At 39.9% G+C, this 26,325-nt stretch overlaps 1 protein-coding gene across 2 annotated transcripts in view; it reads left to right on the forward strand.

Annotated features, from left to right (window-relative positions):
- The window catches only part of Bmx (BMX non-receptor tyrosine kinase), a 62,769-nt gene extending 39,247 nt beyond the window's left edge, over positions 1 to 23,522 (forward strand). Inside the window, exons 11-19 of one of the 2 annotated variants that reach the window (NM_001109016.1) lie at positions 1,301 to 1,380; positions 5,856 to 5,983; positions 9,242 to 9,316; positions 9,997 to 10,168; positions 12,661 to 12,877; positions 13,730 to 13,794; positions 16,148 to 16,266; positions 18,716 to 18,873; positions 22,548 to 23,500. In NM_001109016.1, the coding sequence (NP_001102486.1) occupies positions 1,301 to 1,380; positions 5,856 to 5,983; positions 9,242 to 9,316; positions 9,997 to 10,168; positions 12,661 to 12,877; positions 13,730 to 13,794; positions 16,148 to 16,266; positions 18,716 to 18,873; positions 22,548 to 22,622 (1,089 nt within the window). In that variant the 3' untranslated portion in view covers positions 22,623 to 23,500. Of the gene's footprint in view, positions 1 to 1,300; positions 1,381 to 5,855; positions 5,984 to 9,241; positions 9,317 to 9,996; positions 10,169 to 12,660; positions 12,878 to 13,729; positions 13,795 to 16,147; positions 16,267 to 18,715; positions 18,874 to 22,547 lie in introns of both variants that reach the window. The other variant, XM_087600457.1, reaches the window with a different exon arrangement.
- Positions 23,523 to 26,325: the final 2,803 nt, after the last annotated feature.

The following is a 26,325-nucleotide window of genomic DNA, read 5'->3' on the forward strand; positions in this document are numbered from 1 at the left end:
GAAACCTCAATCCCCACACCCAGTAACAGCTCCAAACAAGGCCACACCTCCTAATCCTTCCCAAACAGTCCACCAACCAGGGACCAAGCATTCAAATATACAAGCATATGGGAGCCATTCTCATGAAAACAATAATCTATTGTGTGTGTGTGTGTGTGTGTGTGTGTGTGTGTGTGTGTGTTTATACCCTTAGCCAAAGAAAAATGACTTTATGTGAGTCAGAGTTGTCAATAGAATTATTTTTCTCATCGGATTTCACTACTCATTAGCACCTAACCAGAGCACAGAAGATGTGCTATGGAACTACTTTACTTGATTTTATTGCTAATTGATATGATCTTACCTATAGTAAATTCTTTTGATCTATGAAAATGGTACTTCGCTACAATTTAGTCTAACAAAACATTAAACCCATAGATTATGTTTTGAGATGTGCTCAACAGAATGTGATAGACTCACTTGGCAAGCGATTACATCCATAGTTTATTGTGCTTTTTATGAACCTGGCCCTGGTTACAATTGGTATAAATCCTTGAGAATGATAAATGCTTCCACTTTAACAAAGTGTTTATTCTTCATTGCTAATTTTCTCAAACATTTTCAGAATATGATAGTGATATATCATATATATTTGTGATATATAATATATATAGTGATATCTCACACACACACACACACACACACACACACACACACACACACACACACATTTACCTGAAGAGGAAAATATTAAACTTTCATAAGTATAAAATAGAAAAAAATTCAGCAAGTTGCAAATTATCTAGAAAAAAAAAGAGTTCACACACAGGATGGATTTATAATGATATTGACTTGGGAGAGGATAAAACTCAAAGGTAAAGTTCTCACTTAGCAAAGGTCAAGCCCTGGCTTCCATCTCCAGTACTAAGAAAGAAACAGAAGGAAGGGAGAATGAGAGGGAGAGGGAGAGGGAGAGGGAGAGGGAGAGGGAGAGGGAGAGGGAGAGGGAGAGGGAGAGGGGGAGTGGGAGTGGGAGGGAGGGAGAAAGGAACTAAGTGAGAAAAAGAATAAAGCTAAGCTGTGGGACCCCTTCTGTGCTGCGTTGGGTAACCTGTCCCTTTGCTGACATTTAAAGTTCATCTTAAAATATTTTTGCCTAGGGCGCTGGGGATTTAGCTCAGTGGTAGAGCGCTTACCTAGGAAGCGCAAGGCCCTGGGTTCGATCCCCAGCTCCAAAAAAAGGAACCAAAAAAATTTTTTTGCCTACTGCCTATATAAAAAATCATCTTCAAAAATAATAAGCATTATTGGTCCTTTTCAGGGAAAAGAAGGCGCATTCATGGTGAGGAATTCCAGCCAGATGGGGATGTACACCGTGTCCTTATTCAGCAAGGCTGTAAAGTAAGTGCAGTGCAGACTTGCTTCCTTTCCTTCTTGTGACTGTTGTTTGAAAAAGATGATCACTTAGTTGTATTTTGAGGTGAGACACCACTCTTGAACTCTGGAATTTGGGATGAATGTATTTGTGTTGAATATTGCCATTAGCCATTGCTTTCCTACCTTCTACTTACAAAAGGCTATGCTCTGAGTGACCTTCTCCTGCCCATGAGAGTGCTGTGGGCACAGCACACCTCCACAAACATTTATTGAAACAACAATATGGGTCCCTTCGAGTCAGACCCAAGCACAGAAAGAGAAACATAAAAATATAGTCATATCACTTCTAAACTCACAACCCAACCTGCCCGCTGAGCAGAGAAGCTTGTCACGGGGCCAAATCTCAGTAAGCCTTTCCTAAGGGGTTAAATGAAGGTATTTGTGTTTTCTGAGTATCTTTCATCTGCCTGCCTGCCTGTCTGTCTGTCTGCTGGCCTTTGCAGTTAAGAGTTCTAATTTGAGCTGGAGAGATGGCTCAGTGGTTAAGGGCACTGACTGCTCTTCCAGAGGTCCTGAGTTCAAATCCCAGCAACTACATGTTGGCTCACAACCATCTGTAATGGGATCTGATGCCCTCCTCTGGTGTGTCTGAAGACAGCTACAGTGTATCTATATATAATAAATAAATAAATCTTTTAAAAAAAGTTCTCCTTCAAAGTCACTTTTCACATTTCAGGCCTTTATTATGTTGAACAAGTTTCTTAACATGCTCTGGTCCTGAATTTCCTCATTGGAAAGGGATGTACAAAATGATTTGTAATGCATTCAAAGAAATAAGGTGTTGATGGTTAGTTCAGATTAGGCCTGTGACACACAATTAAAATAACTTCCTGCATTCACATCAGTAGTACTTGTCCAAAGATTGCGTGTCTATCCAACAGGGAGCCACAGTATTTAAATCCACCAACCTAACAATGGCTTTGAGGTGGTCAAATGTCAACTAAAAGCCATAATTAAAGTGGTACAATTCTGTATTACTTAATACTCACAGTTCAATAAATTTGGATTGCCCTGCGAGGGCTGGTGTTATAATTACTAGACACTTGGATGTGTTTTTGTCTAATGTTTTAACAGAGCTAGTGAATAAATTCACATTTACCTTTTTAAAAATGATTTTTTTCTGTTCTATGAATGAAATCACTTAATCCACCACATGGTAGATTAGGATACTGTCTGGCACACTGTAACACCCAATGAAGGAGCAGTTACTGTTAATGGTGCTGCTGGTAAGAAAGAGTAGTTCTGCCTACTCTAGCATGCCTGACCCTTGAGTGTGTAACACTTCCCAGTGTCATCTCGCCAAAGTCAGTATCATCAGGAACCCCCTCCAGAAGTTGATTTCTTGAGACAGAGCTTCACTATGTAGCCTCCAACTCTCGAGCCTCTGTCTTTGTGTCTCCAGTGCTGGGATTACGGGCATGCACCTTCCAGAGATTCATAAGTCACTTTCCCATTGGCTAGTACGTCTTGTATTGCTTATAAAACCCCTCCAGAGTAAATAGGACCCTTTACAGATGAGAAGACTGTGGTTCAAAGAGAGCTCTTAAAGATTAGCCCATGAGGCAGAACAAGTGACCAATCTGAAGCTGGGCCACCTACAACCAAGTCATATGCTTTCATCCACACTAGTGTGTCTCTGAAACACTCAGTGTTTTGGGGACAGGGGTTGAACTGACACTGAATTGATATGGACCATTTGAAAGAAATATTTCTTAACAGCTAGACTGAATGGCTTGTGTAGAGGTGTGCCCCAGCCCCACAGAGCATGCATATGCATTTGTAATAATTAGATGATAAAAATATCTTATTTTGAGATTTGTTTTACAGAATACCTACTTCCAATTTGAAATAACAGGGTGTATCTTGAATGACCATACAGCATTTGGCAATACCAGCATCCTTGCCTCTAATAAGCACATAGGCTCGATTTTATGTGGTCATTGCCTGAAACAAATCTAACTCCTAGAGAACATACTGTTGACTGCGCATCACGACAGCTGTGGCCCTCTGGATAGAGCCAAATGAAATGTCAGATGGCCCCATCTCTGAACTTCATCACCCCAGATCCATTTTTGAAGTTGATCCAGTAGAAAATTATTAAGTAGATAAGGAGTTCAATGAAAGCAATTTAAAATATTTTGAGGTTATAATTTAATTACATTTCTTCCTAGCCTTTCTTCCCTCCAAACCTTCCCATATACTGATCCCTAATCTCCTTCAAATTCATGGTCTCTTTCTTCAGCAATTGTTATTACATTCATATATGTATACATATATAGTCCTAAATATAACTTGTTGAGCTTAGTCAGGATTATTACTGCCGCGACAAAACACATGCCCAAAAAGCAACTTGGGGAGGAAAGGGTTTATTTGGCTTATACTTCCATATCATTATTGAAGGAAGTCAGGACAGGAACTCAAGCAGGGCAGGGTCCAGGAGGCAGAAGCTGATGCAGAGACCATGGAGGGGTGATGCTTACTGGCTCACTCCCTATGGCTTGCTCAGCCAGCTTTCTTTTAGGACCCAGGATCAACAGGGCAGACATGGCACCACCATGGGCTGGGCCCTCCCCATTTGATCACTAATTGAGAAAATGCCTTACTGCTGGATCCCATGGTGTCATTTTTTTATTTTTATTTTTTGGTTCTTTTTTTAGGGAGCTGGGGACCGAACCCAGGGCCTTGCGCTTCCTAGGCAAGCGCTCTACCACTGAGCTAAATCCCCAACCCCCCCCCATGGTGTCATTTTGTCAAGGGGGGGAATCCTTCTTCTCTGATGGCTCTAGCTTGTGTCAAATTGACAAAAACAAACAAAAAATGGCAATAAAGTCCATATAATATTCTTGTATGTATGTTTCCAAGGCCAAATGTTCAGCATTGGGAAACCAATTGTTGTGCTGTTCCTGGTGGAGGACTAGCTTTCTTGCTCCCAGCTTTCCTCAGTTGCCTGGAGTTCTTTGTGTAAGGCTAAAGCCTCATGGGCTTTTCCTTATCCAGTCTGGGATGTTCACTGGGGTCATTCTTGTCCAGCTCACACTTGGGTAGTCATGTTTGTGAGACTTCCTGAGTATAGCCTCTGAGCTTATCGGGAGACACAATCTCAAGCGGACTCCCTGATCCTCTGGCTCTCACAATCCTCCCATCCCCTCTTCCACAGTGTTCCCTGAGCCTTATCTTAAGGTGCAGGAATTTTTTTATAGATAGAGCCATTGGGTTTGAGAAAGCAAAACCCTTTTATGAAATGCCATCAATTCATACTGACACCACCAGCAGATCAACCATTTGCAACACAGAGATCCTGTGGCATTGTTCTTGTGTGACAACTTCATCCAATCATAAAAACCAGTGAAGGAAGCCAGTGAGTAGTAGAACTGGACTCTAAAATCTAAGAGTAAAATCTAGTCACAATTAGTGTGCATGAACTCATCACAATATTGTAGACTGGAGGAAAAGAAATTATTTTATTAGGGGGTGTTTGCTTGTTTATTTGTTTGTTTGTTTGTTGAGACGGGATTTCTCTAAGTAGTCCTGGCTGTTCTGTAGACCAGAGTAGGCTCAAACTCAGAGATCCACCTGCCTCTCCCTCCCAAGTTCTGGGATTAAAGGTGAACACCACCACTGCCTGACCCAGAAGAAAATGTTTTATGTGGAAAGTGTATACGTAATGCACTCATTGGATCATAGCATGGCCTGACACATAGAAAACGCCTGCTAAACTGATGGTAACAGCCTGGAAAGAGGAGTTCTAGATCTTTAAGTATAGAATGAGTCCCATGCTTTTCTTCCTGCATGCTCCATTCCCAAAGGAACTCTGGGGTAAGAATACACACAACTGAATCATTTTTTGCCCACACACATTTCTCCCAATTATTATCTTAAAAGAGAATTTTTATTCTCACATGATCCTAAAGAATTTCAAGGCTCATAGCCATCCAAGACAGATTCTGTAGATTCTCTTTTTATACTTTCTAAAGAAGGAACAGTACCTGAAATTAATTTTTCCCAAAAATGTATTAGTATTATGTATTACCTCTGCTGGGAGGGTACTCATTGTAGAAGTTAGAGGACAATTTGTGGAAGTCAGTTCTCTCTTTCCAGAATGTAGATCATGGGATTTGAACTCAGAATGTCATAGTTGACTGCAGGAACATTTATTGGCGGAGACATATTGCTAGCACCTAAAGTTGAAATTTATTGTGCATGAATTTTGTATATTTACAAAGGACACACTGAGTTCAGAGAGGATCAATCACTCTTTCATAATTCCTGATTGTCATGGATGCTTTCAGAGAAAGACCAGATGTCAAGTTTGGATAACCATCCCTGTCTTCCTACTCCCCAATTTATAAATAGATTCAAAAATAATTATCAACTCATTGTTTCATCAAAATTTTGTTGTGTGTTTAAAACCTCCTAACATCATCTTTTTTCTTTACTAGTGACAAAAAAGGAACTGTCAAACATTATCACGTGCATACCAATGCTGAAAATAAATTATACTTGGCTGAAAACTACTGCTTTGATTCTATTCCAAAGCTCATTCACTATCACCAACATAATTCAGCAGGTAACTTCTTTCATTTTTTTTTCTTTTATAGGCCCTTGCATATAAATGTCAGCTTTCTTGGATACCATTGATCCTGTTAATATTCTTGATTAATAGAATACCAAGAAATGAGGGAAAATGTTATCAATCTCTGTCTTTTATGATATTTGTAGCTCACACCTCCTCAAATATAACACAATACACTCTACAAAACTAGAAGGAATAAGGTTGATTAACTTGAGCAAGTTAAAAGAAAATTTCTTTTTCTTAAGATTTTTAAATTGTCTGTCTGTCTGTCTGTCTGTCTGTCTCCTCTCTCTCTCTCTCCCTCTCTCTCTCCCTCTGTGTGTGTGTGTGTGTGTGTGTGTGTGTGTGTGTGTGTGTGTGTGTGTGTGTGTTTTATGGACATGACATGAATGCAGTGCCCACAGAGGCCAGAAGCAGAGGGCACCATAACCTCTAGAACTGCAGTTACAGAGGGTTGACAACTACCTGATATGTGTGCTGGGAACCCAACTCAGATCCCCTAAAAGAGAAGTCCAGTGCTCTTAACCACGGAACCATCTCTTCAGGCTTAAAAGGAAAATCGTTTTAATAAAAACTTTATTTCTAGAGTTTTTTTCCTAGACCATAAAAATAAGTTTGATTGTAAAATTCAAATATTAGAAAAATGAGCATCATTGGATTGGTAACTTCTCAGTACCAATTCTCAGTCAATCATGATATAGTTTTGTATACGGATGCTAATATTTGTTATATGCAAATTGCATATTCATAAACATTCCACTTTACAGAGATAAAATCATTATCCACATACTATTTATTTTCCTTGCTAACCCTGCCTCAGAGGACTTTCCATGCAAAGATTCATGGCTTGCCTTGTTCTTTCATCAGCTCTGTATAATTCTATTACACTTCGCCGTACCCTCTGGTGATTAGCAGTGGATCGTGTGTGATATTTTTACATTTTAATGGATATTTTATTGCACAGCACTGCGCGTATAGCACTTCATTTGCTTGAATGATTCTACTGCTAGTTTCCCAAAGGCTATGAACATTTAAAAATGTGAAGTTGTCAAGTGGTTTGCAGAAGTGTACAATCCTACTAGTAATTTTTTATATTCAATATGAGCTACTATTTTCTCTTAAAATATTGTCTAAGTGATGGGTTTCCCTGTTTTCTGTGGGGGAGTAGTACATGTTGTACACATGTTTGTGTTTGTATGTGTATGCACTTATACATATTTGCATATGTGTGTAAAGGCCTGAAGTATGTGGTAGTTTGATTTAGAATGGCCCCACAGGCTCATATTTTGAATGCTTAGTCACTAGGGAATGGCACAATTGGAAAAATTAGAAGGATCAGGAGGTGTGGCCTTATTGGAGGAAGTGTACTACTGGGAGTGGGTTTTGAGGTTTCAAAAGTCCATACAAGGCCTAGGTGTTCTCTCTCTTTCTCTCTCTCTCTCTCTCTCTCTCTCTCTCTCTCTCTCTCTCTCTCTCCCTCTCTCTCTCTCTCTCTCTCTCTCTCTCTCTCTCTCCCTCCCTCCCTCCCTCCCTCCCTCCCTTTCTCTCTCTCTCTCTCTCTCTCTCTCTCTCTCTCTCTCTCTCTGCCTGTGGATCAGGACATATGTCGTTCTCAGCTATTGCACCAGCACTTCCTGCATGTCACCATGCTTCTCATCATGATGATATTGGACTAAACCTCTGAAACTGCAAGCCAGCCCCAATTAAATGCTTTCTTTTATAAGAATTACCATGACTGGGTCTCATCACAGCAACTAAGACAAGGTCAATATTGGGTGCCTTCCTCAGTCACTCTCCACTTTTTTTTGACACAGCAGGTCTCACTGAACCTGGAGCTCACTCAGTTGGTTAGTCATCAATCTCCAGGGATCTGTCTGTCCCTGCCTTCTCAGTGCTAGAATCAAGGATGTGCACCACAGTGCCGGAGTTTTACATGATTACTGGGAATCTGAACTCAAATCCTTATGCTTGTGCTTCAAGCGCTTTACTAACTGTGCTGGTACTAATTGTACTAACTGTCCCAGGTCTGTAACAATATTCAGTACAGGAAATGACTTGGTGAATTTCCAACAGTGAGTGAAAAAAAGCCATGGGCTCTGCATCTAAGCAGCGCTACCATGTCTGACTTCATTTCAATTCCGTTTCGGTTCTTGTTTGTATTTTTTCTCACATTTCTTCAATTGTTTATCATAATAAATAGCATCTCTTGGGAAAGGTATTATACAAACAGTTATCTCAGTAAATAATTGCACCTTAGAGGATACACAGGATGTAAAAAGATATTAAAATGTTGATTTACCATTGTGTTTTCATTAAATCTTCAGTTTATTAGTGTATTTTATGATTCACACAATAGTTATTATAGCAGCAGTTGCACAAATACATATTTCAAAGAAGGCATTCATTTCTAATTTGTTTTTAATTAAAATATTTTATCACAATGACATTGCATTTCTAATAGAAAGCATAAGATGCAAAATACTTTTAAAATAATCATAATTTCCCTTATATGTGTATATTTATATATGCATAAACATACACATTTCTATATAGATATTTATAGGCTTTACAAAATAAAAATTTACATTGCACATGCAGATATTTATTTCTGCTGATTAAAGGTATGGTACTGAAAACATTTGAAAAACACTCAAACAGAAACAAATACCTAAATAGGATGAAAAGAAAACACATGTGTGGTAAAAACCATCCTATGCCTAAAGCAATAATCATTTTACTCTTTTGAGTGGCTCCTTTCAAGACACTATCAGCATGATTATTTTAACTCAGCTTTACCATAGTTACGTGTAAATAAAAATGACTTAAGCATTTAACATAAATTGGAAATAGATTTAATTTTAAGATTGTTTGTTTTATATGTAAAATATGTTTATTATATGAGATTTTGCAGACTTATGTGCTATTTATATGCATATGTAAATGTAGGACTAGCAAAAGATAGTAAAATATGAATGAGAAAAAAATGTTATGTAAAAGATTCCATCTAGCACCTAGTCCCTATGAAATTTCACACAAAGTAACTGGCTCTTTTAGATTTTGCTTTGCATTAGGTGAATGTGTCGATTCAAGTCACTGAATACAAGGACAAGGACAGGATGAATATACTTACTGTTGATTCTCTTTCTATCTCTCAACACCCCCACATTTTCAGTTTACTAGGGGAGTATGCAGTGATTCTATGTAACATGATACGATGATGACATTGATACTATGTTGCTGATTCCATTACAGGCATGATCACAAGGCTCCGCCACCCAGTGTCAACCAAGGCCAACAAGGTCCCGGTGTCTGTGGCTCTGGGAAGTGGTATGGACATATCCCTGGGCTCTTAAACTCCATTTGCCACCATTTGGGGTTGGAATGCATGATTACCTAACTGACACACAGTGAATGACAGGAAGGATGGCGATTGCACCAGGGAGACATTTAGTTTATATCATTTATATCACCCATTTTTTAAAAACCTTCTATCTACATCAAACCCTGGAGTCTCCCCAGAGTTAGCAAGCCAACAGCTTATTCTTACCAGCCATTGCCATTTGCCTCTGGCACCCCTTACCTGTCCATTCTTTTTCCTGGATTCGATGCCTGCTCCTATTTGGAACCAGTCCTCAACTCTGTGTCTTTAGAGTAATAACATCCACCTTGATGACAGCTTAATTTGTTTTATTCGAAAAAAATCTAACAATGTTTTACCAACCTAAGAGCATTAAGCACATTTTATATTAACTATCGCCAAGACACCCCCAGTGGGTGGGGGCTTCATTTTGACTTTTTGTGTCAAGAAGTGCAGCTGCTTTGAGAACAGCATTTTCCTATGATATGGTCATGATACCAGTTCACTGAGGATTTACGTTATTAACTTAAATTGATGTTTAAATTGAAATTGCTGGTCTTCATTTTGTGGATCCACAAATGTCCTTGCTGAAGAAATCACTTTGGTAGTTGTTGACACAGCTTCTAAGGTATCTGCCTTGCTTCATTAGGAATTTGGGAACTGAAAAGAGAAGAGATCGCCTTGTTGAAGGAGCTGGGCAGTGGCCAGTTTGGAGTGGTCCAGCTGGGCAAGTGGAAGGGGCAGTATTCTGTGGCTGTAAAGATGATCAAGGAGGGCGCCATGTCAGAAGATGAATTCTTTCAGGAGGCCCAGACCATGATGTAAGTTTCTCCTCAGGAATGACAATGTTGAGTCTCCATATAAGAACGTTAACATTAGCAGTCCCTGTCTATAACACTTGCCAAGCCTGGCATACATTGTACATTTAATATTTAACTTTTATTTTCATATTTATTTTGGCCTAACTGTTAAATAAAATCAATATTATGCTCCTAATTTGACAAGTAGGCTTGCATAATACCTTAAACACCCATGTTTGAATTTAGAATATTTCTGACTCTATTGAGAAAGTAGCCCATGGCCTCTGTGCCTTTAGACTCTCTACCCTTGAACTTTCTCCTGCTCACTACTTTGTCCTGTGCTACAAAGGACCTTAGTAGTTACAAGTAGATACAGCACTCAGTATATCCAAATTCCCTTCACATTTCCCACAAACAACTATGCATTAGCCAATGGTGTTTGTTAAGAAAAGCGTGGTTCACACTTGAAAGAACAGACTTGAATATGATCTTCAGGAGTCCTGGAGTGGGCAAGCTCTTCATCCGTAGAAACACTTCTAATCCAGGTAAAATAGCCTGGCTGGTCACTTTTTTAGAAAACCAATCAGGAAGGATTAGGAAGTGTTATAGCAGGGCCTTGGTCAGGAGATGGTTCAATCAGTAAAGTGCTGGCTGTGCAAATATGAGTTCAGCCTTTGAGCCCATATAAAAAAATCCGTGAATGGTCATATGTGCTTGTAGTCCCAGAACTAAGAAGGAAGAGGGGAAGGAGGAGGAGGAGGAAGAGCATGGAGAGGAAGGGTGGAAGGAGGTGGAGGAAGAAGAACAGGAGGAGGTGGAGAAGGAGGCAATTGGATCTTTGGAGTTCACTGTTCAGTCAACCTTATCTAACAGATGTGTCTAAGGTCTCAATGAGAGACCCTGTCTCAAAATCCAAACAAGGTAGATGGCTCCAGAGAAGTGACAGCCAAGGCTGACTTCTCTCCTCCACCACTCACACATAGACAAAGTACGTGAAATTTGCAGATCCTAACCTACTTTCATTGCTGTGATAAAGACCATAACCAAAAGCAACTTGGGGAAGAAAGTGTTTACTTAGCTTGCATATCTATATCTATTGAAAGAACTGTTGAGCAGTCTACTGAGGCATCTTTAGAGGTGAATACGCCAGTGTCCATTTCCTTGGTGATTCCTTTTAAACATCAAAGGAGACAGGGAAGTTGCAGCAAGTCCTACTACTGTAACTGAAGGATTGTTCAAAAATAGAGATGCTATATGAACACAAGCCTCAGTCCAAAAGCTGTCTTTATGGGCATCTCACCCCATTACAAGGACCTCCAGTACTTGCTTTAATACTCTGCTTTCACCGTAGCAAAATAATAAATTTGGGGGGGGGTTGTGACAGTCTCATGTTGTAGCCCAAAGTGGCTTGAAAAGTTACTGCATAACCCAACTTAGCCTTAAAATGACAGCAAAGACCCCACCTCACCCTCCTAAGTGCAGAGAATACAGTCAAGAGCTCTCATGTATAACTCAAATTGAGTTTTAAACAATTATTTTTCCCTATTCTCATTTTTTTTCAAGGAACTTGAAATAGAACTAGATTATTATATATGGTGGAAGGGGAAGCCCTTGGTCCTGCCAAGGTTGGACCCCCAGTGCAGGAGAATGTCGGAGAGGGGGGGTGGTAAGAAGGGTGGGAGTGGGGAACAACCATATGGGTAAGCGGGAGGGGATGGGGGCTTATCGACAGAAAACCGGGAAAGGGAATAACATTTGAAATGTAAATAAAGAAATATATCTAATAAAAAAAAACTAAAGAAAGCCCTTTGGTGTCCCCCTTTCATACAACATAAAATTAAAAACCAAATAAAAACTTTCTTGGTATATGATATAGCCAGTGTTTCCTGGTGAAATATTAAAGTGTATTTTGTCATTAAAGAGTATTATAAATAATCTGTAAAACTTATTCTAAGCTCTGGAGAAGTAGAGACAGTAGCCGCCTAGGACTCACTGCTCAGTCAGTCTATGCTGCTGGGTAAGCTTTGGACCAGTGAAAGACCCCACCTCAAAGGAGATTGGTGACCTTTCTGAAGACGACACCTGAGTTTGTCCTCTGGGTGCCACACAAAAACATACATGCATGTGCACATTTATGAATGTGTGTGTGTGCATGCGTGCACGTGCTTTTTCAAGATCAAGAAAGAAGAGAGAACAAAAGAAGATATAAAAAAGGAAATGTGTAGTCTCACTTCCCCAAAAAGCAACCATTTTTATGTTACATACACCCTTCAAATTCACACACAACACTATCCCGATTCTTGAGAGAAAAGGTGAATGCAGTCTCTAGACTGAGAGCATTGCTGAGCGGCTGTCGGATTCACCAGTCTCAGATCTGTGCCCGAGCCCTGTCATCTTTCATGCCTCCAAACATTATTGTTTCCCAAAACAAGATCCAAAGCTCCCTGCTCTCTTTCTCTATTCTTGCTCAGGCCATCTCAAAAACTGAACTTTTCTGATCAATTCTTTTCCAGGAAACTCAGCCATCCCAAGCTGGTGAAATTCTATGGCGTATGCTCAAAGAAATACCCCATCTATATAGTAACAGAGTATATAACGAATGGTTGCTTGCTTAATTACCTGAAGAATCATGGGAAAGGACTAGAAAGCTCCCAGCTCTTAGAAATGTGCTATGATGTCTGTGAAGGCATGGCCTTCTTGGAGAGCCATCAGTTCATACATCGGGATTTGGTAAGCTCAATGAGAGAAGAAGAAGAACATAACCTACCATTCCCTCCTCCAGAGATAGGGGCTGCTGGGAGGTCTGACAAAGAGGAGGCCTTCACTTTACTTTGCACATTTGGGACTCCGGCGAGCATGTGATGATGGTTTTGCAATACAAAGATCACAACCATAGAATAAAATATTTGAAAGACGGAGAGAACCATCAGAGTAAAATAAGTCATGAGGAACTCCATAGCTCCCTGTGCTGTGGTATGAAGAGCAGATGGAAAGACGGACCAATTTCATGTTTCTCAAAGCCAATAAACTGAAGTTGACCTTTACTCTGAGAGCTTAGTGGGAAAGCAGTGATTTAATACAATGACTAAAGAGGCAAAGAGGGAGATGGGGCAGGAAGAAAGTGTGTGTTTGGGTTAGGGCGGGAATACTGTTTGGTACTCACTAGAGTACCATTTGGTATTCACTGGCCTTTAGCTCTTGAGACCTCCTTATGCTGAATACCAAGCACACTGCTCACACCAGGCCCATGCATCCCATAAGCCCTGGTTGCAGCATGCATGACTTCCAAGTGTCTGTGAATGCACAGGATCTAGTGGATGTCCTTGCTAAGCTGAGATTCTGTGTTCAAGTATATTTTCAATGCTTGGGTGAACATATTTATGCAAGCATGTTTCCTTTTTGAAAAAAAAAAAAAACGAAACAAGAGATTTTTTTAAAAGCTCACTCCAGAGCAAACGGAATTGTGATAGGCTATGTTGGATTTTGCTGAGACTGAAGCTGAGGGGAGGAAAATGCTTGAGTCTGTTATCAGGTGATGCTTGGTTGCTTTTACTACTTGGAGATTTTGCTTTCCTTCCCAAGGCTGCTCGGAACTGTTTGGTGGACAGTGATCTCTCCGTGAAAGTCTCAGACTTTGGAATGACGAGGTAAGCCAGTAATGTCCCCAGACAGCTTTTCTTTCTGGTGTTCCCACTTATCACATTAATGACTTCTTATACACTGCGAGCTGTGGCGTTTCCATCAGTTGTGGTCAAGAATTTGATTTCAAGCTGGGTGACGGGCTCAGTTGGTAGAGTGTTTGCTGATTAAACATGAGGTTGGTTTTGGATTCCCAGTACCCGCATTACATCCAGGCACTGCGGTGTGCCACTAACCCCAGCAACTGTACAGCAGAGATAGGAGAGCCAGCCATTCTAGTCAGTCAGCAAGCTCCAGGTTCAGTGAGAGATGCTATTTCAAAGAGTAATTTGGAGAGGCTAGAGAGATGGCTCGGCAATTAAGGACTGCTTTTTCAGAGGACTGGAGTTGGATTCTCGGCATCTGTGTCAGGTGTCTCACAACTTCTTGTAACTCCAGCTTCAGGATACCCAACACCCTCTTCTGGCCTCTTTGAGTACACACACACACACACACACACACACACACACACACACACACACACTCACACACACACACAGAAAGAGATGGAGAGAGCCATTGAACAGATACACAATTAAAAGTAAAATATTTTTTAAAATGAAGGTATAAAGCAATTGATAAAAGCATCCAACACGGGGCTGGAGAGATGGCTCAGTGGTTAAGAGCACGGACTGCTCTTCCAGAGGTCCTGAGTTCAAATCCCAGCAACCACATGGTGGCTCACAACCATCTGTAATGGGATCCAATGCCCTCTTCTGGTGTCTGAAGACAGCTACAGTGTACTTATATATAATAAATAAATAAATCTTAAGAAAAAGCATCCAACAGGCTTCTACATATGCATCTATGAGCACACACATGCATCAACTATATCACACATAAATATATCACACACATAAATTTTGACTATACTAATTTTTCTACGGGAACCATTTTGGTTTCATTTTATAGTAATTCCATTGGTATTATTCTTTTAAAAAAAGATTTTTATCATTCTTAACTACGTGTCTTTGTGTCTATGTAGGTGTGTGAACATGAGTGTAGGTGCCCAAAGAGTCCAAAGGAGTGGGAGCCTCCTGGAGCTGGAACTACATGGGGCTGTGAGCTATCTGGTATAGGTGCTGAGATTCAAACTCAAGTCCTCTAGAAGAGCAGTGCATTCTCTTAACTTCTGAAGCATCTTTCCAACCCAGGCATTATTTTTAATAGCCAAACACACCCATGAATATACACATTTACTGTGTGTTCCCCTCAAAGGAGAAAAACATGAGACATACATGCTTTTGCACATATCCATACACCATGAACAACCTTTTATTTTATCATTTTTAACAGTTGCATAGCAGTCTGTGTAATTACATATTTCTGTGTATTTACCTATTTGCCAATGTAAATACATAAGGGTTACTTACATTTTATAATCATTTTAAAACCTCAGCTTGGTGGACATTTTTGAATTTCTATTTTTTTAACATCAGATATTATTTATGATAGAAAATTAAGGGGTTGGGGATTTGGCTCAGTGGTAGAGCGCTTGCCTAGCAACCGCAAGGCCCTGGATTCGGTCCCCAGCTCCGAAAAAAAAAAAAAAAAAAGAAAAAAAAAAAGAAAGAAAATTAAGAATGGTTTATACAATTCAATCAATTGAATTACTCCATAATAGTAGGTGCTATTCAGTCACCAAACATGATGGTGGAGGGAAAAACATGGCATCTGGGCAACCCCTCACAGCATGATGCTGAAGAAAAAATAAAGCAAGTCTCAATCCAACAGAGTTCCAGTTCTGTTCAAATTACAGAGAAAAGATAAAAATCAGAAAACACAAGCAAAATATGCATCTTGAGAGATAGAATTACCAGACATTGCTGGGGTGGAATTCTGAGTGACTGTACTTTCACATGTTTGTGGGGTTTGATCATTACCAAGCATTTTCCACTCAAATTTTGCTATTTTTAGAGGTATATTTCTTAAATGCTTACAAACCCCTAGAAACTAAGCTGTCACACTAAAAAGAAATCAAAGGACCAGATGTAGTGGTACATATACACAATCCTAGCATTTGAGAGGTAGAGGCAGAGTATCAGGAGTTCAAGGTCATGCTCTGCTACATAGTTCAAGGTCAGCCTGGGCTACACAAGAGCTTATCTCAGGAAGACTAACTGGGTGGGGTTGGGGGTGGGGCAGAGGAGAGAGGAAATCAATGTAAATTGGCTAGAAAACTGAAGCATTCAGCTAAGGAGAGTTCGATGCCCTTCACCGATCTGCCTGAGAGGGGGCCATAGAAACAACAATGTTTTGTCAAGGTGATCCCAGTTTTCAAGACCATTTGTGTTAATGTCTGTGTTGATGCTTTCCCTACAGATATGTCCTTGATGACCAGTATGTCAGTTCAGTAGGAACCAAGTTTCCAGTCAAGTGGTCGGCCCCAGAGGTGTTTCACTATTTCAAATACAGCAGCAAGTCGGACGTATGGGCGTTTGGTAAGGAAGTGACCACACAGCATCCTGGCCCCGTTTCTTAAGTTGGCTTCCACAACAGGAAACCACAAGAACAGCAACATCCATTTGAAAAAGAACCCCGAGCCTTTACAAAATTACACATGTGGTGTGAGACAAGCAAGTGGTTGAAGAGGACAGTTTCCTTCCTGGGGTTCAGTGTTAGGAAGTCTTGTACACTTTCCATAATTTACATCATGTTAGTGTCTGCCAACAGAATCAAAGGACTTAGGGGCTTTTCCAGGGAAACTTTCAAACAGTTTTTGTTTGGTTTGTTTTGTTTTGAACAAACAAAATCTATGTAATTGAGGTTGGTCTCAAAATCATAATCCTACTGCCTCCATAGTCTCCCCAAATATAGGATGATAGGTGTGAACCACCTGTTTTAGCCTCAAAGAGTTTTGCGACGGAATCATTAAAAATGTAAATGTTAGTTTCTTTGAAAGCCCAAAGATTGGAGGGCTTAAGTATAAACCACTGGTTCCGGGCATGAGTGTAACTATGATTCATTTTTTGAATCACCAAAAAAATGGAATTATCCAACCTGATCTTTCCACCTCAGAAAACAGAACCTAGTTGCAGATGTTTTGTGACCGTTTACAAACAATAACTATTTTTAAGTAATCTACTGCTGGTATGGCTATTCAAAATGAATCAGGGCCTCTGAAAAACTCCTCTCCAAGAAGATCCTCCCTCCTCTAGTTACTTTATGCAGTGCTACTGGCCTTGGAATATGGGTGCAGCCTTTCGAAGTTGGAGTGTCACTCTTTCATAGAAGTAGAATATGTGTATAAAGGAAGAGATACTATAACATGTAAGACTGCTTTATTACTAGTAGTTTACATAACTACTGCCACTCAAAGTTTGAGGTTTGAGAACAATTGCATGCCTTGCTGTATATGTTGTTTGTCCACAGCTTTGAACCAGGCTGTTTAAAGCAGTGGTTCTCAGCCTGTGGGTTGTGACCAACATATGAGTTGTGACCAACTTGTGCGTCACACCCCTTTTGGAGGTCAAAGGATCCACAGGGGTTGTTAGGGTCCCCAGAAAACACAGATATTTTACATTACTGTTCCGAAGAGTAGCAAAATTACAGTTATGAAGTAGCAACGAATAATTGTATGGTTGGGCATCACCACAACATGAGGAACTGTATAAAAGGGTTGCAGCATTAGGAAGGTTGAGAACCACTGATTTGAAGTCTTGGAAAGAATGGCACGATAAAGCAAGCATTTTCAGTGTCCTGATGCTCTTTCAAATGCGCTGTGTGTCCTATCCTACTTAATTCTCATGGCAACTCTAGAAGGTTTGGTAGGAGAGCTAAGGTTGGGAGGTGTTAAGGAATTGACTTGGCCTACAAGTGGGAGAACTAGCCTTTCACAGGCCACATCAGAGAGACCCCACATGTCATTCTCTTGATCATCACAAACACCCCAACTTGGTGCCTTATCTTGGAGTCTACCATGGCTTTCATGAGCTAGAGGACTGTGAACACTCTGAAAATGGACAGATAAGCCATGAGTTCAAGTTCCCAATGGAATAATAGCCGGGAGCTTTTTCTCAAATTGCCAAAATGGCACCGTACCCATGAAAGATGGTGACAGACCAACTCCAACCACAGACAGTGATACGGGCATCCATTGTTTTAGCTTCACATTTCTATCAAAAGGTAATGTAATTATGTGATGATGAAGTTGTACACAAGTGCAAAAGCAGGGAAAAAGAAAAGGCAAGGACTTCATCACTCATACGTGTTGGGATGGTAGCTTACTACACAGCTTGTTGTCAGTGTGAGGCTGCATGAGACCCTAAATGACCCCCTAAAGCACCCTGTGAACCTAAGCCCCAGGTGGCTCCCCCTGCTGTTGCCATCATTCCTTGGCTAACAAGCCGAGAGGGCTCTGGAAAAAACTGCAGAAACTTTTAGAAGTGATAACCCAAGCCCAACTTCCCCCTTTCTTTTTTTTTTGGTTTCAACCCTCCTATATTTTTTATTAATCTTCATGGAACAAGTACAACAAAAAGCTATTTAGGAGATCCACATAACAGTGAAAAACTGGCCTAGACACAAAATATGCCCAGCATTTCTAAGTAGTTTGGTATATTCTTTTTTTTTTAATTTTTTTAATCTTTATTAACTTGAGTATTTCTTATTTACATTTCGATTGTTATTCCCCTTCCCGGTTTCCAGGCCAACATTCCCCTAACCCATCCCCCTCCCCTTCTATATGGGTGTTCCCATCCCCATCCTCCCCCCATACCACCCTCCCCACAACAATCATGTTCACTACTAGGCCTCGTTTCCCAGAAATCCCTTGTTCTGGCCGATAGCTTTCTGGTCCTGTGATGTGAAGTTCCTTCCACAAGCCCTGGTCCTTCTGACACTGGCTCTCCTTTCTCTTCTGTCTGCTGGCTGCTCCCGGATGCACTACAGGGATCCTGATGTGGGAGGTGTTTAGCCTAGGCAAGCAGCCCTATGACTTATATGATAACTCTGAAGTGGTTGTGAAGGTCTCCCAGGGCCACAGACTCTACCGGCCCCAACTAGCATCAGACACTATCTACCAGATAATGTACAGCTGCTGGCATGAGGTAAGTATCATCCCTGAGGAGGTTGGACAGGGGGTTAAGGATGTGGATGGGGGCGGGGGCATCAGTGGAGATGAGAAAAAGAAAGTACCTGCTAGAGATATGTTGAAAATGGTCCTGGGTCATATTTATTTGTAATGTAAAACAACAACACAACAATAAAACAAAAAACAAGCCAGGTGCAGACAATTTACTGAACAACTTACAGTACAGTTCTAAAAAGTTTATGTATATTAACTCATCAGAAAACATGTCGTTGTTAATAAAACTGACAAGTGAGGAAATAGAAGGCCAGGGAGGTTATGTGAGTACCCTTAAGTCACATTTATTAAAGAGGCAGACTGACTGGTGTCAGTGTCCTTGCTCTTTTGTGTGTTTTTTTCAAACATTTTAATTTTTTAACAGTTTTTGTTTGTTTGTTTGGGTTGGGTTGGTTTTTCAAGAGAAGGTTTCTTTTTGTAGCCCTGGGCTGTCCTGGAACTTGCCCTGTAGACCAAGCAGGCCTTGAACTCAGAAATTTGCCTGCCTCTACCTCTGTCCTAAGTGTTGGGATCAAAGGTGTGTGACACCACCGCCCAGCTATCTTTTGTTTTCTTTTTGAGATTATAATGTACTGCAATTATAATTAATTATAATGTAATGATTATAATGTAATTAAATATCTCCTTTGGCTCTTCTCCCTCCAAATCTCTCCCTTCTTTTCATTTACTCCTTCTTGCTTTCCTTCAAATTCATATCCTCTTCTTTCATTTACCATTATTGCATGCATATATATATATATGTGTGTGTGTGTGTGTGTGTGTGTGTGTGTGTGTGTATTTATAAATATAAACTGTTAAGTCATGTTACTTGTACATTACATGTATATTTTGAGGCCTGACCTTTTGGCACTGGACACCAATAGATGTGCTTTTCCCTGGAGAGGACCACCTCCCCTGCTCTCAGCTTTCCTCGGTTGCCCATACTATAGTTTTTTGTGTAGCTCCAAGGCCTCATTCTTAACAAAAGTATGAAATCTCCCCTCTACTCAAAAATATATGACAGAGACATCTAATCTCATACAGAGATCACATGAAAGGCCTTCTCTTCTGTTTTTTCCTTCTCTTCTTCATCCCCTACCCTATCTTCTAATCCCCCAAACACCAAGATAGAAGATAAAGGTGTTACACAGGGCAGATATGGGACTAAAATGGAGCAAATTCCATCATGAATGTCTTAGATGTTTAAACATCTAATTGGGGGTGTTAGGTCTGCGGCTCCTCTACTTCCTTACCTGAACTCAAAAGCTTTTCATATATATACATGGTGGGCAATGTGTGTACGTGTGTGTGTGTGTGTGTGTGTGACAGAGAGAGAGAGAGAGAGAGAGAGAGAGAGAGAGAGAGAGAAGGAGACAGGGAGACAGGGAGACAGGGAGACAGGGAAACGGAGACAGAGACAGAACTAAAAACATCAAGAAGTTTATAATTATGTACCCAGATTAAAAAGATAGAAAGTAGCATGGGCTCAGAGAATGTAGAGCAGCTCCTTTCAATGCATTGGTATCTGAGCTGGAGCAGGAAACCTTTTCATAGTCCTTAGTATATGAGTAGAGATGGTGCCAAAGTATGTCCAAATGAGAATACCACAAGCAAAGATGTAGATGCAGGCTTCGTGTTCTCAGCTAAAGCTGTTGTTGGAAAGGCTGAAAATAAATCCAGAGGAGTAAATTTGATCAAGATTCTGTATCCCAAAGAGAGAAAAATGATAAGGAGAGGGAGGGAGAGGAGGGGGAGAGATTCAATTTTTTCAAGCAGTGTGAAGCCATTGAAAAATTTTGGACAATACAAAAACGAAGCTTTAAAAGTATTTATTTTATTGTGTTTTTACTATGGATAGCATAAACTGTAGTCCAATCATATAATGTTTATCCTGTTGTTGGAAGCACCGTTTACTAAAACACTACCAGGAGATAAGGAACCACCTTAATGACAGAGAGAGGCCGTACTAATATCACTTTCCATTTCCCCGCAGAATAATATTGATTTATTTTGGGACTACCTTTTCTATGGTCTGGTCTTTCTGTGCCATCGCCACAGTATTTTAATTACATGTGGCTACATAACAGAATATTATGTGATATCTTGTAGGCTAGAACCCTCATGATTTTTTATTCTTCATAGCTTCTGAGCCATTTTGCAAATTCAACGTCTGGAAAATAAATTCATCTATATTAAGTGCGACTCTTTAAGATTATGCTTTCTGTACATTTCAAGTGGAGAAATTCTATATCTCCATGACATGGAGATATCCTACTCTAGGACAAAGACGAATTTTTCCTAATATATGTTCCAGCCTACATCTCTATCTTTTAAGTTTCTCCTTATTGAGGGATACATTGTTAAGGATTTAATTTTGATATTGTTGTTATTATAAATGATGTGTTCCATCCCATCATATCTTCTGACTGGTTACTATTGGCTATTGATTTTATTCGTTAATTGTTTTTTTTTTTTTTACCCTACACACATAGTGAAATCCTTTACTGTTTAAGAAATTCTACCACGAAACCTCTTAAATTTTCAAGCATATAATTGTGTCCTATGCAAAAATTTTTCATCTCCTAATTCTTGGGGCTGGTTTTTTGGGTTTTTTTGTTTGTTTGTTTGTTTGGTTTGGTTTGGTTTGGTTTATTTTTTGTTGTTGTTGTTATTTATTTATTTATTTATTTTTGCTTTCTGGGTGCACTGATTAGTAATTTCAACATGATCTTAGGAATAGTGAGTACAAAAGGCACCCTTGTCTTATTCTGAATCTTAGTAGAAAAGTTTATGGTGTTTCCAGGTTTCAAAAGTCATTCAGTGGGTGTGGTATGCATACCTTGAATCTTATCAACTAAAGGAGGCTGAGGCAAAGCAAATCTTTGTGAGTTCAAGGCCAGCCTAGTCTACATATGCTCCAGGCCAGATATGGCTACTCAGTGAGACCCTCTCTCAAATGGAATAGACTCATTCACATTAGGACCATGCTACACATGTTTTATAAATTGTTCGTGTGTGTGTGTGTGTGTGTGTGTGTGTGTGTGTGTGTGTGTGTGTTTTGTGTGTATGCACGCATGTGCGTGGGCAGTATGCACTGTTTGTGAATATAGGTATACTAGTGCCATTGTGTGCTTGTGTTCAGTGTCAATCCTTACCATCCGCCTTGCTTGAGACAGAAGATTGTCTTGTTTGCTATTATGCACACCAACTTAGTTGACCTGGGAGCTTCCAGTCATTCTCCAGTCTCCACCTCCCATTTTGCTATAGGAGAGCTGGGACCACAGAATCATGTCACACGTCTGGCTTTTATGTGGGTTCTGAAGATTGGAACTTGGGGGCAAGTGCTCACACCCAGTCCTGTATTGCTATTTGTCATTTAATTTTTGAGTCAGGGACTTGCATAGCCAAGGCTGGCCTCAAACTTGCTGTATAGCTGAGGATGACTTTGAACATATGATCCTCCTGCCTCTTCCTCTCAAGTCCTCAGATTACAGATATATGCCACCATACCTGGTTAATGTGGTGGTGGGAACTGACACAAGGGTGTCTTGCATTCTAGGCTAGCACTTGACCAACTGTGCTACATCCCCAGCCTCTCTAGTGTTCTTTTACATTATGCGCTTATCATCTAACACATTGGGGTTCTCTTTTATTTAGCTTCCAGAAAAGCGCCCCACATTTCAGCAACTCCTATCTGCCATAGAACCACTCCGGGAACAAGATAAGCCATGAAGAGAAATTTCAGAATGGTGATGAAAATGAATATAAACATTGACCAACACTCTCATTGTTTGTAAGGGGAGTAGAAAGACGCCATGTATTATAGCTAGTTCTTAATAATGGTCTGTGTATTGTTTAACTGTTATATTACCTACCAAGAAAAGCAAGGTAGGAAACAAGGTATTTCTTTGAAATTTAGCTTAAATTGGTCATTTTTGTTTGTGCTGCTTTTAATGTACTACTTCCCAGACTATGGTAGAAGTTCATTTTTAGATTACACTTTCCAAAGGGTGTGTACTGTGTATAAAGGGAGAGCGGGATTGAAAAGGTAATTTGTTGGGAGTTCAGTTTTTTTCTATTGGCACTTGTGTGGTAATTAAATATCTTTTCAAGAACAGAAATGTGTATGTTTGCTTCTGTATGAGAAATGTCTCAGGCATTTGAATATTTGTTCTCCAGTTTGTGGCACTGTTTGTAGAGGTTTAGGAAGAATGGCCTCGATGGAGGAATTATGTCAATAGGGCAGGCTTTGAGAGCTTAAGGCTTCACCCTACCTGTAGTTTACTTCTTGCATGCAGTTCAAGATGTGAGCTCTCAGAAGCTGAAGAAGTGGCTTAGTGGTTAAGAACACTGGCTGTTCCTCCAGAGGACACAGGTTCAATTCCCAGAACTGCACAGTGGCTTACAACTTGTCTATGAATCCAGTTCTAAAGAATATTATGGCTTCTTCTAGCCTTCACGCGTACCTAGTACACATGTGGTACACCAACATATATACAAGCAAAGAAGAAAACTAAAGGGTGGGAGCTCTCAGCATCCTGCTCTGTCTGCCATGTCTGCAAGTAGCCTTTGACCTGCCATTTTGAACTCTCTCTCTGGAACTATAAGCAAAATAAAGCCTTTCTTCTGTAAGTTGTCTTGGTCATAGCCTTTTATCATAGAACAGAAAAGCAACTAATACAATGCCCACATGACCTCAAAGTGTGAGAGCCAAATAAAGTGTTGATTACAACACACATTCCTAGACACCACCTTAGAAATTTTGATGAAGCAGGTCTGAGTGCAGCCCATGAGTTGGCATTTTCCCCCAAGTTCCCATACATGCTGAACTGCCCAAGGGTACCTCATTATGTGCCGTGGTGCTGATATATGGTCTATAAGTTCATTTGAATGATACAGCTTCTGCTCCATCTCCAGACTAAAACAATAGTACGTCATATGTCATCACGTACAGTGATATAAAACAATACTATTGAACAATGTTGAATAATAATATGGAACGATGTGTTCCGTCTTTCACACAGAGCACAATTTATTACGAAAGAGGCTCAGGTAGAAATTAATATCTTTTTCCTCCACATTAACCTCCACCATTATCGATCCCCACTCAGTGAGACTGTGGTCTTACTAGAATTAAGACAATCTTACTTTCTAATGATGTTAAACCCTTAAGGTGGGGGCTTTGGGGGTTTGGGCTCACTTGAAAGATAGTTGAAGTTTTTACTTCCGTCTTAAATCTTAACACAGATACAAAAATAGCATTTAAAATGTTTATAATTTTTATTGCCTGTATATGTATGTATACCATATTTCTGCAGTACCCAACGGCCAGAAGAGGGGATTAGAGCATCTGGAAATGCACTTAGAGATGGTTGTGAGACACCATATGGATGCTGCAAATAAAATCTGGTCGTCCAGATGAGGAGGCAGTGCTCTTAAGCACCTATGTTCTTCCTTTTTCTCATACCATTCATGTCTTTACCTACCAACAAGCTCAAATATCTCCCTTGCTTACGTGTTTCTTGACCTTTACTTAATGATTCTGTTATTTCAGCAGAAAACAATCTTGATAATGGTATTCTATTTTTAACAGAGGTATGCAAATTTCGATGCATAATGAACAGATAATGAAATGTCACTTTTAAAATAACCACCGGGACATCCACACATTCATTCCATTATTATTATTTTTTTGGATGGCACGTTCTTTCCTGTTCAAGGAGGGGGAGGATAAAGTGCCCAAACCCCTCTTTCTCCTTCTCAAAAGGTCCAGTCAGCCTTTCCTGCTCGCTAGGGTTTTGTACAGCAGGACCTGTACCACAGACACTTTTTTTTTAGAGATTATTTTATTTTATGTGTATAAGTGTTTGCCCACATGAATGTCTATACTGTGTGTGTGGTGCCCATAGAGACCAGAAGAGGTTGTTGCTTCCCTTGGAACTGGAGTTACAGACACTTAGAAGCTGCCCTTTAGATGCTGGGAACTGAACCCAGGTCTTCTTTGAGAGTGGCAAGGGCTCTTAACCACTGAGCCACCACTGCAGCCCCTGTTCTACAGATTTTTACCCTTTATTTCTGCCGCTTTCTTGATATAATCTCCTTCATTGCCTTTATTTCATATGTGTGTGTGTGTGTATGTGATTTTCTAAAAGTCATCTGTTTGTAAAAAGTAACACATACTATAAGGATGCAAACGACACTGTTTGCTATAAAATGAAACCAAAGTCTTACTTAGAAGCTTGATTTCAAAACCCAGGTAAAATAAAAATTTAAGTCACTACTAGAAGTCTGTGAAAGAATCAGTACACTTGGGACCACAGTGCCAGAGGAACACTATTTATGCTGTTTTGAAATATGCATAACATTTTGAAATGCCACTTAACTGTGTTTTGCAGCAATTATTTTTATAACCTTCAATCCGCAGTTTATCTACATACACTCTGAGAAGTGATGCAAGGGGAAATTATATGACAATAAAGATTCTCAAATGGCAAGTTAGAGGAATTTACACACTGTCTTTGCTAGGTGGAGTCCAACAGTCTTGCCAAGGAGCCATTTCTGATCTGTCAAGAGTGAAACACAAGTCTAGGAAATTGGTATTGTATGTGCTTGAGCTAATAAAGGAAAAGATTCCGACATGGTAGATTTAGAAAGTTGAGTTTCTCAGTTTCAATTCTGACTTGGGAGTCAGTGTATGAGAAACATAGGTTGAACCTAGATTAAGGCCTTACCTTTTAAAAAATGGGTTTTTTTTTTTGAGATTATAATTACCTAATTTCCCCCTTGTCCTTCCTTCCTTCCTCCAAACCCTCTCATATACTGAATTCCAATTTTCTTTTCCATGTATACCCTTGCTTCCTTGTAGCCCATAGGTCAGCAATGTTTGCCTGCAAGAGACTTAGTGAGCTATAGCTTCTCTAAGTCAACACCTCACCTCAGCTCTGTAGCACAAAAGCAGCTCCAGATAATATGAAAATTATTGGGCATGGCTGTGTAGCAATAAAGCTTCATTTATGGACAATGAAATTTGAATTTCATATCATTTTCTTGTAGCAGGAAATATTATTCTACTTTTCTCCCAACCAGTAAAAATTATAATACTTATTTTTAACTCAAGGGGATGGGCATAATTTGGCCCATGGATCACATGGATGGGAGATTGTCAACTACCATCTTTTATGTTCAGGTACAAGAGTATCTATTTACAAGTCTCTATCTTCTCGGAGGCTGTTACTGTATAGGAGAACGACTACAACCATCACTTGGTAGGCAAAATGAGGACTTACCTGGGATAAATTAAATTGGGGCAAAAGCAGCTTTTCTAATTTCCATGTTATAGTTGGAGACTGTGTTATGTGCAGATGGGTTCTTTACCATGAATGGAGAAGCTGTTTTGAAGATATTAGATGATTCAATTGGTTCTTATAAGGGTTCC

This window comes from Rattus norvegicus, chromosome X, assembly GCF_021556685.1.
Source record: "Rattus norvegicus strain SHRSP/BbbUtx chromosome X, alternate assembly SHRSP_T2T, whole genome shotgun sequence".
Taxonomy (NCBI): domain Eukaryota; kingdom Metazoa; phylum Chordata; class Mammalia; order Rodentia; family Muridae; genus Rattus; species Rattus norvegicus.